This window comes from Salvelinus namaycush, chromosome 19 (assembly GCF_016432855.1).
Source record: "Salvelinus namaycush isolate Seneca chromosome 19, SaNama_1.0, whole genome shotgun sequence".
In the NCBI taxonomy this organism is placed as follows: domain Eukaryota; kingdom Metazoa; phylum Chordata; class Actinopteri; order Salmoniformes; family Salmonidae; genus Salvelinus; species Salvelinus namaycush.
The window spans coordinates 5,028,011-5,043,754 of NC_052325.1; the positions used below are offsets into that span (position 1 = coordinate 5,028,011).

The 15,744-nt window shown below is 42.3% G+C and overlaps 1 protein-coding gene across 3 annotated transcripts in view; it reads right to left on the reverse strand.

Moving 5' to 3' along the window:
* man1a2 (mannosidase, alpha, class 1A, member 2) overlaps window positions 1-15,744 on the reverse strand; it is a 132,328-nt gene that overhangs the window by 12,372 nt on the left and 104,212 nt on the right. For all 3 annotated transcript variants that reach the window (XM_039014426.1, XM_039014425.1, XM_039014427.1), the window contains 6 exons: window positions 7,749-7,843; window positions 7,478-7,601; window positions 7,299-7,392; window positions 4,843-4,958; window positions 3,508-3,727; window positions 2,838-3,010 (listed from right to left, as the gene is read on the reverse strand). In XM_039014426.1, the coding sequence (XP_038870354.1) occupies window positions 2,838-3,010; window positions 3,508-3,727; window positions 4,843-4,958; window positions 7,299-7,392; window positions 7,478-7,601; window positions 7,749-7,843 (822 nt within the window). The remainder of the gene's footprint in view (window positions 1-2,837; window positions 3,011-3,507; window positions 3,728-4,842; window positions 4,959-7,298; window positions 7,393-7,477; window positions 7,602-7,748; window positions 7,844-15,744) is intronic.

The window sequence follows — 15,744 nt, forward strand, 5'->3', positions numbered from 1 at the left end:
ATCCGTGACAGAGAGGGAGAAGTGTCCATCCGTAAAATAGAATATCTGAAAATGTAGCTAGCTAAACTAAGTTTCTGCTCAGCCTGCTGGCTCGCTAGCTAACGTCACGTGTCTAATCTGTGTAGTAATATTATTTGAATCTCAGAGCCATTTGCATTGCTATTTATAGCCTAATGTTAGCTAGCTAGCTAACATTGAACCTGGTTGGTTAACTACCTGCAGATTCATGCAGGGTAGTCACGTTATGAGTTGGGATTATGGTTTAGCTAGCTATCTACATCTCTAAACAAAAGACTCCACTGTGCAAGTAACCATTCCACTACACCTTCTGTTTCCTGTGCATGTGACAAGTTAACTTTGATTTAATTTGATATAGTATGTGTTTACCAGAGATGATAATGTGAAGGAACATGACCTGCACCAAAGTCAAGTTAGGATATAACATTAGGCCAATGAGACAGTGTCCAAGTTCTAAATTCTACATATGAACGCCCTGCTTTAATTACGTCACACTCACAACAGTAAGCCATTTTCTATAATTGACTCGCCATTAACTTGTAAATAATGATCTTGTTGTGAGTTTATTTTCCTGTAATAATGAAGACAAATGAGCTAAAGTGAAGACGTTGTCAGCTATATGATATGGTCATTATTTGAACTGGCTAGCCAGCTCACTTAACATTAGCTAGCTAGTTAACAAGCTAGAAACGAACCAAAACATTCTTTAGAAAGCTGCTTTTAGTTGCCTGGTTTGCTAGAGTGAAATCCAGTAACAGTCAAAAGTTTGTACACACCTACTCATTCAAGGGTTTTTCTTATTTTTTTTACAACTATTTTCTACATTGTAGAATAATATTGAAGACATCAAAACTATGAAATAATGTAATAACCTAAAAAAAAGTGTAAAACAAATCAAAATATATTTGAGATTCTTCAAAGTAGCCACCCTTTGCCTTGATGACAGCTTTGCACACTCAACCAGCTTCATGAGGTAGTCACCTGGAATGCATTTCAATTAACAGGTGTGCCTTGTTAAAAGTTAATTTGTGGAATTTCTTTCCTTCTTAATGCGTTTGAGCCAATCAGTTGTGTTGTGACAAGATAGGGGTGATATACAGAAGATAGCCCTATTTGGTAAAAGACCAAGTCCATATTATGTCAAGAACAGCCCAAATAAGCAAAGAGAAATCACAGTCCATCATTACTTTAAGACATGAAGGTCAGTCAATCTGGAATATTTAAAGAACTTTGAAAGTTCCTTCAAGTGCAGTCGCAAAAACGATCAAGTGCTATGATGAAACTGGCTCTCATGAGGACCGCCACAAGAAAAGGAAGACCCAGAGTTACCTCTGCTGCAGAGGATAAGTTCATTAGAGTTACCAGCCTCAGAAATTGCAGTCCAAATAAATGCTTCATAGAGTTCAAGCAACAGACACATCTCAACATCAACTGTTCAGAGGAGACTGCGTGAATCAGGCCTTCATGGTTGAATTGCTGCAAAGAAACAACTACTAAAGGACACCAATAAAAGGAAGAGACTTGCTTGGGCCAAGAAACATGAGCAATGGACATTCGACCGGTGGAAATCTGTCCTTTGGTCTGAGATCTTTGGTTCCAACCGCTGTGTCTTTGTGAGATGCAGAGTAGGTGAACAGATGATCTCCGCATGTGTGGTTCCCACCGTGAAGCACGGAGGAAGAGGCGTGATGGTGTGGGGGTGCTTTGCTGGTGACACTGGCTACATTCCAAACACTTAAAAGACACACCCTATCCCCTCAGCCCTTAAATTAAGTGGACACTTCTGATGACGTATCATGACATCTGACGAGTATAGACTTGCAGGGCAAGTGCCGGAAATTCGTCACTCATTCATCCCGCGACGATTGTGTTTTCAGCCACTGGTAGCTTGTGGGTGCTTTATATGCTCTACAGTCAATTATGATTGCATGTCTAAAGTACTTATATTAACTATATCATTATTAATATACGCCTACTGTATGATAGCTAGCAAATTAATTTAGCTACCTAACGTGAGCCTGCCTAGCTGGAACTTCTGAAGGAAAATATTTTATTTCTACAATTTCCAAAAGCTAACTAAACAAAAACATAATCACTTTTACGAGACGTGTTTGTGCAGTAGTAGCACAATTTCGAACTTATTTACATTTGTTTTTACTTACACTTGTATGCTGACTCCATATTGATGTTTTACGTTTTGCCTGACTTTTAGGTGTGTACAAACTTTTGACTGGTACTGTATACTAAATTCATTTTTAAACAGGTATTATTGGTGTTACAATACACTAGTTATGCTGTTTTTGACCACCAAGCTGCTGATGTCATGAAGCCTGTAGTTTTTGTGTTCATACTTTTTCATAACGACAAGTCTGATGTCGGACGACAATAGAATGTTCATGATGTCACTGCGACAACTGTCGATAGACGTAGTATAAATCAGCCTTTAGTCTTGAAATCTTTGGTTGTTTAGTACATGGCCTCACATGTGAATCCTTGAAGAGATGGGTGGGGATAAGGCTTAAGAGGGTGTGAACGATTCTGAATGGGTGAAGACAAAGAAGAGCACTCCAGTAGGTTTACCAAAATATTCAAGGTCATTTGCTCAAAATTGAGGTTACAAGTTTATCAACTTCCAAAGCAGAATTACTTTCCCAGTGTTCCTCAACTGTAGTGTATGATATTTCATTTTCTAGCTCCGAGTCTCTACTTTTATTCAATGTGAAAAACACAATTTCAAATTTTGCTACATAAGACTGGATCAAGCCGGTCAGTCACATATGGTAGTAGTAATACTAGTGAGTGATTTTCCAGTGGCTCACCTGTGCTGCCTCCCAGCCCCACTGCCTGTACTTGGGGTCGTGGGTGAACCTCCACATGTACCAGTAGGTCTCGATGACCTCTGGCCTCAGGATGTAGTATTTCTCATTCTGACGCACCGCCACTGCTTCCAGACCACTGTCAAACTTAAAGGCCTCTGGACCCAGCTTCAACACTATGGAGAGAGGGATGGAGGGAGATGGATAGATATATATACATTTAAAAAATCATTCCATATCCACTGATTTTCCTGGTTGAGCAATAAGTACACAACACATATCCTGCCAATTAAATGTTTGGAGTTAGAATGTAATAGGAACCGATTACAGTGATCAAGAAGCAGACAGATTTGTTCTGCAAGCCTTGTCACTGTGTGTGGGAACTGAACACAAGTTCATAAAAAGAGACAGCCGGATAAAACTAGGAAATATCATCACTGTAAAACTTCACTTTCAGGAAGATCAGCCAGTTCCCATGGTAACCTCACTTTTTTTATTTTAAAAACAACATTATTTTAAGCTCACACAGAATCTGATTCACCATCACGCTTATATTCACTTGGCGACAGCTAAAATCCATGGCAACCAAACCACCCTATAATAAGTTACCATTTATCCCTAAACTTCGTTTGATTTCCCTATAAGTTTAGGTGTGTGTGTTTCTCCGTCTCACCAGTGCGGTCGTAGGACTCGTGGCAGGTGTGTGCGATCTCAGCCCCCAGCTGTAGGTAGTGTCCAGCCTTGTCGTCAGGTGAGCCGTCGGCCCCCAGAGCGAACATCCCCCCGGCGAAGCAGGTCAGGTGACCCATCTTCCTCTCCAGGTGGCCATTCTTCCACTCCCCGATAAAAGTCAGGCCACCGTTGGACTTACGGATCAGGTGGCGCTCGATTGCCTGGAAGGAGATGCGGAAAGGATATGGGTGGTGATAGTAGAAGGAGTAGGTGTGTGTGGGTTTAGGGAGCAGGGTGTGAGAGTGGTGGTGATAGTAGAAGGAGTAGGTGTGTGTGGGTTTAGGGAGCAGGGTGTGAGAGTGGTGGTGATAGTAGAAGGAGTAGGTGTGTGTGGGTTTAGGGAGCAGGGTGTGTGAGTGGTGGTGATAGTAGAAGGAGTAGGTGTGTGTGGGTTTAGGGAGCAGGGTGTGAGAGTGGTGGTGATAGTAGAAGGAGTAGGTGTGTGTGGGTTTAGGGAGCAGGGTGTGTGAGTGGTGGTGATAGTAGAAGGAGTAGGTGTGTGTGGGTTTAGGGAGCAGGGTGTGAGAGTGGTGGTGATAGTAGAAGGAGTAGGTGTGTGTGGGTTTAGGGAGCAGGGTGTGTGAGTGGTGGTGATAGTAGAAGGAGTAGGTGTGTGTGGGTTTAGGGAGCAGGGTGTGTGAGTGGTGGTGATAGTAGAAGGAGTAGGTGTGTGTGGGTTTAGGGAGCAGGGTGTGAGAGTGGTGGTGATAGTAGAAGGAGTAGGTGTGTGTGGGTTTAGGGAGCAGGGTGTGTGAGTGGTGGTGATAGTAGAAGGAGTAGGTGTGTGTGGGTTTAGGGAGCAGGGTGTGTGAGTGGTGGTGATAGTAGAAGGAGTAGGTGTGTGGGTTTAGGGAGGAGAGAGATAGAGGACAGGTAGTTAGTCCCTGGCACAGTAGAGGAAACAGGAACAAAGCTGTTTAAGTGTCCTCAGCTTCAGTCCTTGAGAACAGCAGCAGAATCTTCTATCCATCCTCTTCCCTGGCACATAATGTACTTGATCAATCAACGTCAATAACTGGCAACAGAGTTCAGGCATCTACTTCCTGTTAAATCGCTCACTGATTAAAATGCAAAGATGGAGCCCAGTACACTGCAGTTAAAGTACTTTGAGGATTTGAGGAGCAATCCTAACTATCTGGTCATAAGGATATAGAGCAAGGTAGTTGCTAATTCAGGGTAGGATAGTTGAAACACAGCTGTGTGTTTGTCAATCAAAGACATCTTAATGGAGACCAGTTAAAGGTGGCTTGTCTCCATGGAGACCAGGTAAGGGTACCTCAATGGCGTCGTCGTAGGTCTTGCGGGCCTCTGTGTCTGTCTTGTCTGACATGAGCCAGGCCTTCAGCAGGTACTCATAGAAACTGTCCCCCAGACCTCCAACTGATGTATGATCTACAAGGGGGGAGAGAGGAGAAAGAGAGGGAGACGGGAGAAAGATGAGAGGGTGGGAAAAAAGGGACAAAGTGAGCGAGAGAAAAATAATAAAGAGAGTGACAAAAAGGGGAAAGATGATAATTTATTCATTGGATGTTTTCTTCCAAACCCCAACCAGAGCCAGCACTATTCTTCAGAGGGGTTTTTAATTTACAGAAAAAAACGACATGGAGACGCTTTGTCCCCCTTACAGTGTGATGGCAGAGAAGATTGTGGTTGTTTACTCTCTCTGATGTACTCCTTCTTAATGTCCCCAATGTCCCAGTAGAAGTTGATTCAGCCTTTATAGCTGGCCTAGTTACAGTGACACCACATTACAGTGAGCCGGAGGCTGTGCCAACTCTCACTCAGTGAGAGGACACAGATGGGTAGGCACGCGTGCACGAAACGCACGCACGCACAATCTCTCACAGACTACCCTGAGTCATGAATCCGCAGTATAAAACAATTTGGTAGAGTTTAAGTCGAGTAAAGACACTCAGAAGGACTATTGTGTTTTCCCCATGAGGCCTGACCCTGTTTAGCTTCATTTGTTAGCCAGCAAGGACTTGCTATTGTGTAGTTGCCTCCCTCTGGCTAAAGCCATGCTCTGATGCTAACAGAGCTAGCCAACTTATGACTCAGCAGTGTTAACCAACAGTGAAGCTAACGATGCTAACCAATGCTGAGGGAGTCATTGAGAGCAGTGGGGCTAGAGCCATTAGCGGTCCTAGTCCACAGCTAGTGCTGGGGCTAACGCCTAAAAGCTTATGGCTAATGGTAAATGAATGCTGTGTGAAATGTGCTGGCTGGGCTTGTAGCATGTCCAGCACTGTGGAGAGGCGTGTAGTGGTGAGATGGGCATCTCTTCAGCAGATGTTTCAGTGGTGTGTTATGTTAGTCAGGGGAGAGCTAATGCTAACAAATGTGCTGCTGGAACAGACAATTTTTATAGTAGTTGACAGCTGGGACTTTGACGATAACACTACTCGTATGTCTGTCTTTATGCCTGTCACTCTCTCTATGGGTCGGTTTTAAATACCTACAGACGTCTCTTTGATATTACACTGGCACTTTCTGTATGGCTACAACGCATACATTCACATCTCTCACACACAGAGGTATAGATTTATGGCACACGATTACTTTGTGATTTTCCATAGTCACACACGGCTCATTACTTTGAGTGACAATCCTCCTTCCGTCTCCTGCAAAGACACACACTCAGAGCAAAGTATGCAGAGAGAGAGAGATGAGCTGAAGAGATTCACAGACACAAAGTCAAATGTTTTCTATGCAAAATTGGCATTCCCCTGGCAAAAGAGAGAGAGAGAAGTTGCAATGAATAATTCATTCTCATATGGAGGGATGGAGAGATTGAGAGAAAAAAAGAAATAACAAAAATCTACACAAACAACATTGGAGAGGGGTAGACACTGTAGGGCTCTCTGTGTGTGTGTGTGTGTGTGTGTGGGTGGGGGTGGGGGGGGGTGGGGGGTCAGGTTGAGCAGTGAGTAGCAGAGACAGTAATTAAACCTCTCTCTCATTCAGGATAATAAACAGAGTTAGTTAAGACGCTGCCTGCCAACAGCTTCTAATTATACATATTTATTAAAGAAAAAAGAAAAAACACTACTCACACACATTCATTTACATAGCCTAGCGCCCATTGCACCTGCATTTGAATTAAAGGAAATAGAATTGAATTGAGTAAAATTAAATGAAATTCAAACACTTCTTCTATTTTATATTAGGTGTAGTCTATACAAATATACATCTTGTACATAAAACATGTTGTTATATACATGCATATAAAATATTGTTTAAACAATTTATTTTCAGGACCATCTCTTAAAATTAAAACCTATATGCAAATATTATAAGTTATTACATATTGTTCAATATGGGGAAAATACTACATTCCCCAGAATGCAATAGTTTAATCATCAAGTTCACCCTCAGGCCAAATGACATGGTTGGTGGAAATATAATTGGCTATTCTAAGCACAAAGTAAAACAAGTATATGAACATTGTTTCTAGAGAAGAGTTATATATTGTTTGGTAGCTGGAAGTGTGACCGGTCAGATTCAATGTAACTCTCATGTTCTATGGCTGAGTGGAATTTCTTTGAATTGCACTGAATTAAATTCTACTTCCTGTCACTCAAATTCTACATCCTGTGGGGTGTGGCCAATTCAATTAAAATTTCAACTCATGAGCTGAATGGGAGTCAATTCCAAAATTCTGAATTGAGCTCAACCCACACACACACACGTCAGTGTTATTCTCTGAAGTTGAGAGAGACAAGAGGTACTTACGTTGGCCCCAGCGACCGGTGCGAGGGTTCAGATAGTTGGGGTAGAGCCCGTTGGGTCGGTCCATTTTGGCCAGCAGCTTCCGTATGTGCATTACCTGACAGGGTTAGAGGAGACATGGATATATCTCTCACCCAGGGGAACACACAGACTTAGACACCAGTACTAAGGAGGTGTCTCACCTTTTGGTAGTAGGCAGGGTTCCCGGTGAGGTAAGTGAGGTGGACAAACTCCATGTGTAGTGTTCCAAACTCTGCCAGGATACTACTGCCTGCTGACGCCCAGCCCCAGTTACGTCCCACACCACTACACACAGGGAGGGAGAAAGGATTAACTTTCAATCACTGAGTAGAGAATCTTGCTGACATGTCATTGTTGCAGTTATGGATGTAGATCTAGGGTTAGGTTGTGGTCAGATGTAAATCTAAGGTTGCGTTGTGGTCTGAGACTGACCTCTTGAGGTTGACCATGGCCCAGGGGATGCCTGTGGGAGTGTTGAAGGCTGGGAGCAGCTTCTCAGCCAACTGGACCGCCTTCACCTTAAACACCTATCGACAGAGGGAGAGAGAGAGAGTGTGAATGAAGGATTTATAGGAAAAGCTGAGAAAAAGCTTCAGTGATGGAGAACATATTTTTTACAAGAGACTTAACAAGACAGCCGAAAAAACGGTGAGCGTTTACACGGGACAGAGAAACAGTGGCCAAATTAACATGACAAAGCATCTGAACTGGTTTTACAGGAGAGGCTGAGCATATTGCGGAGGTGGAGGGCAAAACTCCCCCTCAGAGACCACTAGAATAACAGTTGAACCACATTAGAATAACAGAGTACACACACTCAAGTACAGTCACACTTTCCCAGCTGTGTGTCAATGTGTATATACAGTGAGTGTACAAAACATCAAAAGGACACCTGCTCTTTTTATGACATCGACTGACCAGGTGAAAACTATGATCCCTTATTGATATCACTTGTTAAATCCAGCTTATCAGTGTAGATGAAGGGCAGGAGACAGGTTAAAGAAGGGTTTTTAAGCCTTGAGACAATTGATACATGGATTGTATGTGTGTGCTATTCAGGGGGTGAATGGGCAAGAAAAAAGATTGAAGTGCCTTTGAACGAGGCCACCGGTTAGTGTCAAGAACTGCAACGCTGATGGGTTTTTCATACTCAACAGTTCCCCGTGTGTATCAAGAATGGTCCACCACCCAAAGGACATCCAGCCAAGTTGACAACTGTGGGAAGCATTAGTCAACATAGGCCAGCATCCCTGTGGAACGCTTTCGACACCTTGTAGAGTCCATGAGGGGGTGCAACTCAATATTAGGAAGGTGTTCTTAATGTTTTTTACACTCAGTGTATACCCCATCCATTGATTCCAAGCCTGTCTGACAGCTGCAATAAAGTTCTTAATAGACTACACTGTTTTATCACACTGTCATCAAGAGGTGTGGGACATTAGCCCGCACATCCCAACAGTCTAAACTGGGTTTCTCTCTTCATTTCAGGAGGTAACTGAAACAAAATGTTCAATACTCCAGAGACCTGTCAGTTACCAGGTTTCCATCCAACCTTTTTATGCAAGTCAAGTACAAGTGTAAAAAAAAAAAAAAAAAAAAAAAAAAAAACTTTTCAAATGTCGACAAAACGAAATGCGCTAGAAAAAGGTGGGATCTTTTTGTATCTGTAAAATTAATTATGCGAGAAATGTCCGTGGAAATGCTTTCATGCGCAAATATTGATATATTAATAATCATATCGTAAACTTGGGAGTCACGCGATGACGCATGTGGTCCTCCTACTACGACTCGGGAAAGTATGAGGTTTATTAGGCTACAGATTTAATAAACTATCATGAACTTCACAGAGTGATGAAAGTGCAAGGTGATGATCTTTATGATCCTTTCCAAAAATATTGAGGGTTGTATTCTGGTGACATGAGGATTGATGCTTGGCTGCCGTTTGACAAATAAAAGTAATCATCTCTCTCTTTTGTCCATAATAACCTGATAATGTAGGCTATACCTGCACTGTATCTGCAGCTGTTTGCTAGAGCACACGTGCCAAGACCGGAGTGGGCACATTCACCATATAATGCACATTGTTTTGTGACAAACCATCAGTAGAGTTGAAAATCACGCATAGCTTTTTACCCGCAACAAGTCAATTTGATGGAAACATCTCTGGTGGGAAAGTTTGCATATTGTTTTTTATGCCGATTTTAGAATATTCGCATGAAAATCTGTCACCAATTGGATGGAAACCTACAGTGAGTAGCTAGTGTCCTACTGCCCCTTACCCACAGAGTAACACCGAAATCAAACGAAAAGCTTTTTTTTTTTATTCGAACGAGCGTGTACACGCTGGAATTAGAACGCACAGTAATGAATGAGAGAAAACAGACGGGCTGCGAGCGCCAACGCTGTCAACGCCATACACTTCAAATTAAAAAGAAATACATGTTATAGGCCCTAATCTATGGATTTCACATGAATGGGAACGTGCACAGCCTTGGGTGGGCACAGGCCCACCCACTTGGAAGCCAAGCCCCCCCCCACTGGGGAGTCAGGCCCAGCCAATCAGAATATTATTTTCCCCCACAAAAGGGCTTTATTACAGACAGAAATACTCCTCAGTTTCATCAGCTGTCTGGGTGGCTGGTCTCAGCCAATCCCGCAAGTGAAGAAGCCGGATGTGGAGGTCCTGGGCTGGCATGGTTACAAGTGGTCTGCGGTTGTGAGGCCGGTTGGACGTACTGCCAAATTCTCTAAAACGACGTTGGAGGGGGGCTATGGTAGAGAAATTAACATTCAGTTCTCTGGCAACAGCTCTGGTGGACATTCCTGCAGTCAGCATGGACTTACATTCCATCCCTGCTGTACAGTTGATAACCATAGCTATAAATGCTAAAAATCCAATCTTACTGAAGCATGTATTACTTGTTGGCCTATCCCTCTGTACTGGTACAGATCCACTACCCACATCACTCCTCTCAGGATCCCTCCCCCTTGACCCATCTTTCTCTACTTTCTTCACTGCCTCAGCATACGACAACATCTGCACTACTCTAACCCTGGAAACCTCAACCTTCCTCTCCCAATCATGTAGTAACCAAAAAGTGTTAAACAAATCAAAATATATTTTATATTTGAGATTCTTCAAAGTAGCCACCCTTTGCTTTGATGATGAGTTTGAAGAATCTCAAATATAAAATATATTTTGATTTGTTTAACACTTTTTTGGTTACTACATGATTCCATTATGTGTTATTTCAAAGTTTTGATGTCTTCACTATTATTCTACAATGTAGCAAACAGTAAAAAAACTAAAAAAAAACTGAAATGAGTAGGTGTCCAAACTTTTGACTGGTACTGTACATCTTGTTCTTGCCCTCTCAAGGGACGCCATTTATCTCTCCCAGCTGCCCATTTCACTCCCACCAAAATCCCCCACAGGAAGTTGGCGCATTTAACAGCAATTTCCTGAAACCTAGAGTCTTAAATTATATCAAACAATGTAGCCAACACAAAAGTCTTATGTTTGATCCTAAATTAAATTGAGGTCGTCTCAATGACACTATGTTCAATTTAGGGGTAATGATTATTCTAATTAATGTGTCTTTATGTGGATAGTCTAGTGAAATGTTGTAATAGTCTAGCTTACTGTAGGCTATTTGGAATATGAAACAACTAAACTAGGCCTATATGAGCTTGTTTCACATCTCCATCACTGACCTAATCCATCAAGTTAGGTCTTACTAAGCTACCATTCATTCAACATGCCTAGTTGTCATTGGTGAACTGACTATTATCACATCATCAGCAGCCTACTGTTGACATAGGCCTACAGCTATACCAAGAGGGCAGATCAACAACTGATTAATTAACATAGGCCTACTAATCTTTAACAGTTGAACATATTTCTGTAAAGGACGGTATTAGCGGAACAGCTCTCTGCTATTTTAGTTTCCATCCACGCAGCGACGGCGGAAGAACTTGTTCTCGCTTAGTTGACTAAACGCTGTTGCTACCTTCGTCGTAATGATGCTTTAGATAAGGCGCCAACTATGAAATAAGTGGTTATGTGCTTGACTAACACCATTTTAGAACAGGTTTTTGGCTAACAGTTTGTTCTCTATTTTCCCAGTGGTATCAATGGACGAAGTGGTGAGCTGCCATCCAGCTCGAGGGAGGAAAATAGTACTATGAATACAGGGGCAGGCCAGAGCGGAGAACTAGAGACTTTTTCTCCTCACCCAAATCCTACACGCCAATCAATGACTGAGGGATATAGGCTATTCCATCTCACACACTTATTGATTCACTCACAACATGCACCAACTTCACACAAACATTCCCCTCTCTTCACTCACAACATCTGAAAGAGATGTTTTGAAAATGGAGGCCCTACCTGAGTGTGCCTTTTTTTTATGTGCCTCTGAGGGCAAAGCTTGGGTTGAACAATGTTCTCTCTCTCAATGCCACTTTTAGTCCTGACCTGTAGCCGACCAAATAAAGGGCAGAGTTTGAGTTGAATGAGAGAGCACCCACTATCTCGCTCTCAATCCCCCTTCGCTTGAACGCCCTTGCTCTCTTTCTCTCTCTCCGTCCCTCTTTCAGTCCAATAGACCAGGCGAACGAGGAACAAGGGCAATTTGGGGCTGAACAAGCTCTCTCCATCAGGATTAGCTGTGAGGCCAGGTCGGCAGTATTCCCAGACTGCAGATTTGTAGCGCTGGCTGGTCGTAGTTCTGCCTGGAATCAGCTGCTCCAACCGATCCTCTAACTCAGGAGCGGATCCTGTTATTACACATAGGAGGATATGAGCCTTGCTCTCCCTGAGATAGAACCCCATGACCACTCGGCCTGCCAGAGAGAACACACGCATACAGAGGTGCGCACACACGTGCACACACACACACTCTCATATCTCTCTCTCCGGGGGAGGATGTCACTGTGTACATGTAAAGGAGTCCCATAAAAGGATCAGAAGGTATACTGTGAAATCTGGTGAATGAGCCTGTTTTGGGGGAAAAAGGTCCTCAAGGACCCCAGGAAGAGACAGGATTAAGTCAACAAACGCTGTCCGTCCTTCATGGGGCTTACTACGTTTGTTCTTCATCATGCTAGTTATTCCTCGTTTAACTTGTTGTTCCTTTATTATTTGTCATCTTTTATATTCTATTGTATCAGTCCGTAGTGCTTTATTGAAACAAGCTTGGAAATCCATGGGAGTGTGTTCTTGGGGATTTAACTACAACTGCCTGACTGAGTTTCAATCAAGCAGCGGTTTTACCTGGGCTCAGGCCATTCCTCCCAAACAAGAGGATTCTAGGCCCTCCAGCTCAGCCAGTCATTGCATGATTATCGTCTATATGGCCTATAAGACATAGCTGAATCTCTCACATCCATATTCATGGATACTGTTCATCTGCAGTGTAACAATCACATCTCTTGCTCTCCCCTTCACTCTCAACCCCCTCCTTTGCACCCTTCCACGTTGCACGCTTCCCTTACTCACCTCCCACAATCACCCCCCCCCTGCAAGTGCAGTTGCAGCCAGTCAGTCAGTGTGACAGAGGAAGCAGTGTTCTGCCTTTGATTGGCTCCATGTTTGACAATATGAGAAGGAGTCAAGCGCTCCCCAGCAAATCAGACAGATCCATAGCCTCAGCTCACAGCAACTCACTGAAAGACGGATAGCAAAGTAGGAAGATGGAGGGAGGAAAAACATGAATCGCAGAGACAGGTTAGAGAGAAGCAAAAATAATTGTACAGCAGTCTAGGTCTTTTGCTGTGTATCACAACATCCCTTACTCCCTCCATCTGCCTCCCTCCCTCTTTTTACAGGGTGACTGCAGCAGGCCATGTCTAGCTGCAGTGTGTGTCAGTGTCTGCAGTTTTCCTTAACTCTCAGCTCATTATCTTACATTACAAGCCCTGCTCCCTTCTCCGGTTTTCTCTTTGCAATCAGCTGGCTGTGTTTCTCTTTCTCTCTTCGTTTATCTCTCGCCCTCCCCCAGTCTCTCCCTCTCTCTCCCTCCCTAGTTCTCTCTCCCCCTGCGGAGAGGTTATTACTATGCACAAACTCTGTTGACAGAAGAGTGCAAGCTGCTTTCACCTCAACTACATATCCCAGAGAAAAGAGCACCTTTCACCTAAACTCTACATTTCCTTCAGAAAGTACTCACACCCCTTGACTTTTGACATATTTTGTTGTGTTACAGCCTGAATTGATTCAATTGAGATTGTGTCACTGGCCTACACACAATACTTCATAATGTCAAAGTAGATATTTTTTTAAATTATTATTTTCAAATTATTAAAACATGAAAGTATTCAACCCCTTTGTTATGGCAAGGCTAAATAAGTTCAGGAGTAAACATTTGCTTAAAAAGTCACATAAGTTGCATGGACTCACTCTGTAATAGTGTTTAACATGATTTTTGAATGACTACCTCATCTCTGTACAATTATCTATAGGGTCCCTCAGTCGAGCAGTGAATTTCAAACACATATTCAACCACAAAGACCAGGCAGAGAGAGCCAGGTTGGTTCGTCGCTTCAGTGCCTTGCCGTTCACCTTTGCACCCCTGGGACAGACTACACTCAACCATAGGACCTACTGAAGAGATGAGTCTTCAATAAAGACTTAAAGGTCTCCCACATGGATAGGCAGACCATTCCATAAAAATGGAGCTCTATAGGAGAAAGCCCTGTCTCCAGTTGTTTGCTTAGAAATTCTAGGGACAATTAGGAGGACTACGTCTTGTGACCGTAGCGAACCCGTAGGTACGTACAGCAGGACCAAATCGGAGAGATAGGTTGGAGCAAGTCCATGTAATGCTTTGTAGGTTAGCAGTAAAACCTTGAAATCAGCCCTAGCCTTAACAGAAAGCCAGTGTAGAGAGGCTACCCTTGAAATATTCTTGATATGTTCGTCAAAAGAGAGATCAGGGTCCAAAGTAAAGGCTGTAATAGGAGAAAACTGAGGATGAATCAACAACAGTGTAGTTACTCCAAAATACTAACCTAAATGACAGAATGAAAATAATTTGGCAAAAAAATAATAACTATGTTCTGAATACAAATTGTTATTTGGGGCAAATCCATCAACACATCACAGAGTACATTTTCAAGCATAGTGGTGGCTGCATCATGTTATGGGTATGCTTGTCTTCGGCAAAGACCAGTGAATATTTTTTGCATTAAAATAAACGGGATAGAGCTAAGCACAGGCAAAATCCTAGAGGAAAATCTAGTTCTGTCTGCTGTCCAACAGACACTGGGAGACAAATTCACCTTTCAGCAGGACAATAACCTAAAACAAAAGGCCAAATATACACTGGAGTTGCTTACCAAGATGACATTCTGTTAAAATATTTTATCAAGGTTTAAGATAAATGATTAAATAATTCTACCCGGAAACTTAACCATTAGGATTAGAGGTTATGTAGCATGGACAAGGGGTAATTAAAAATGATAACCATTGGGGAAGAAAGGAATGTATGTGTGTGCCGAAAGAAGGCAAAGAGACTCGTTAACCGATGTTTGAACCGACCCAGCTACAACTCTGTGGAGATAAGATAAGACAGGGAGAGCCCCTCCAGGTTTCCCGTATCTGGGGGGGACTGGAACTGTCAGCTGAGTGGTAATAAACTGTGGTGAGACTTCAGGGGAAAATCCAAGAAATTAGTGTGTATGTATGTGTGTAGGTTAAGAGAAAAGTATAAAAGGAACGTTTTTGTATATGCACGGGAGAGCTCTCGCAAATAAAATTGTATCTGACTAATTGTGAGATGGGAATTCTGTCTGTTTTATTTAAACCAGAACTTTACAACCTCTGGGTTTCAGACCTAAAAATATAGTTGCAATTTATGAACATGAATTACTAAATTACAGAACACATTCAATGTTCCTGGATGGCCTTGTTACAGTTTTGACTTAAATTGGCTTGAAAATGGCTATTTAGCAATGATCAACAAGCAACTTGAAGAATTTTAAACAGAATAACGTACAAATATTATACAATCTAGGTGTGCAAAGATCTTAAGAAACTTACGCAGAAAGACTCACAGCTGAAACTGAATCAGCTGAATCAGCCGAAACTGATTCTAACGTGTATTGACTCAGGGGTGTGAATACTTTTGTAAATGTTATATTTATGCATTTAATTTTCAATAACTTTGTAAACATTTCATAAAACATGTTTTCACTTTGTCATTTATGGGGTATTTTGTGTAGATTGGTGTGAGATTTTTATTTTATTTTATCCATTTTGAATTCATGCTGTAACACAACAAAATGTCTTGTCCATTTGTCAACCAGTATACTAGCAACTAGAGGTCGACCGATTATGATTTTTCAACGCCGATACCGATTATTGGAGGACCAAAAAAAGCTGATACCGATTAATTGGACGAGTTTTATATATATATTTGTTATAATG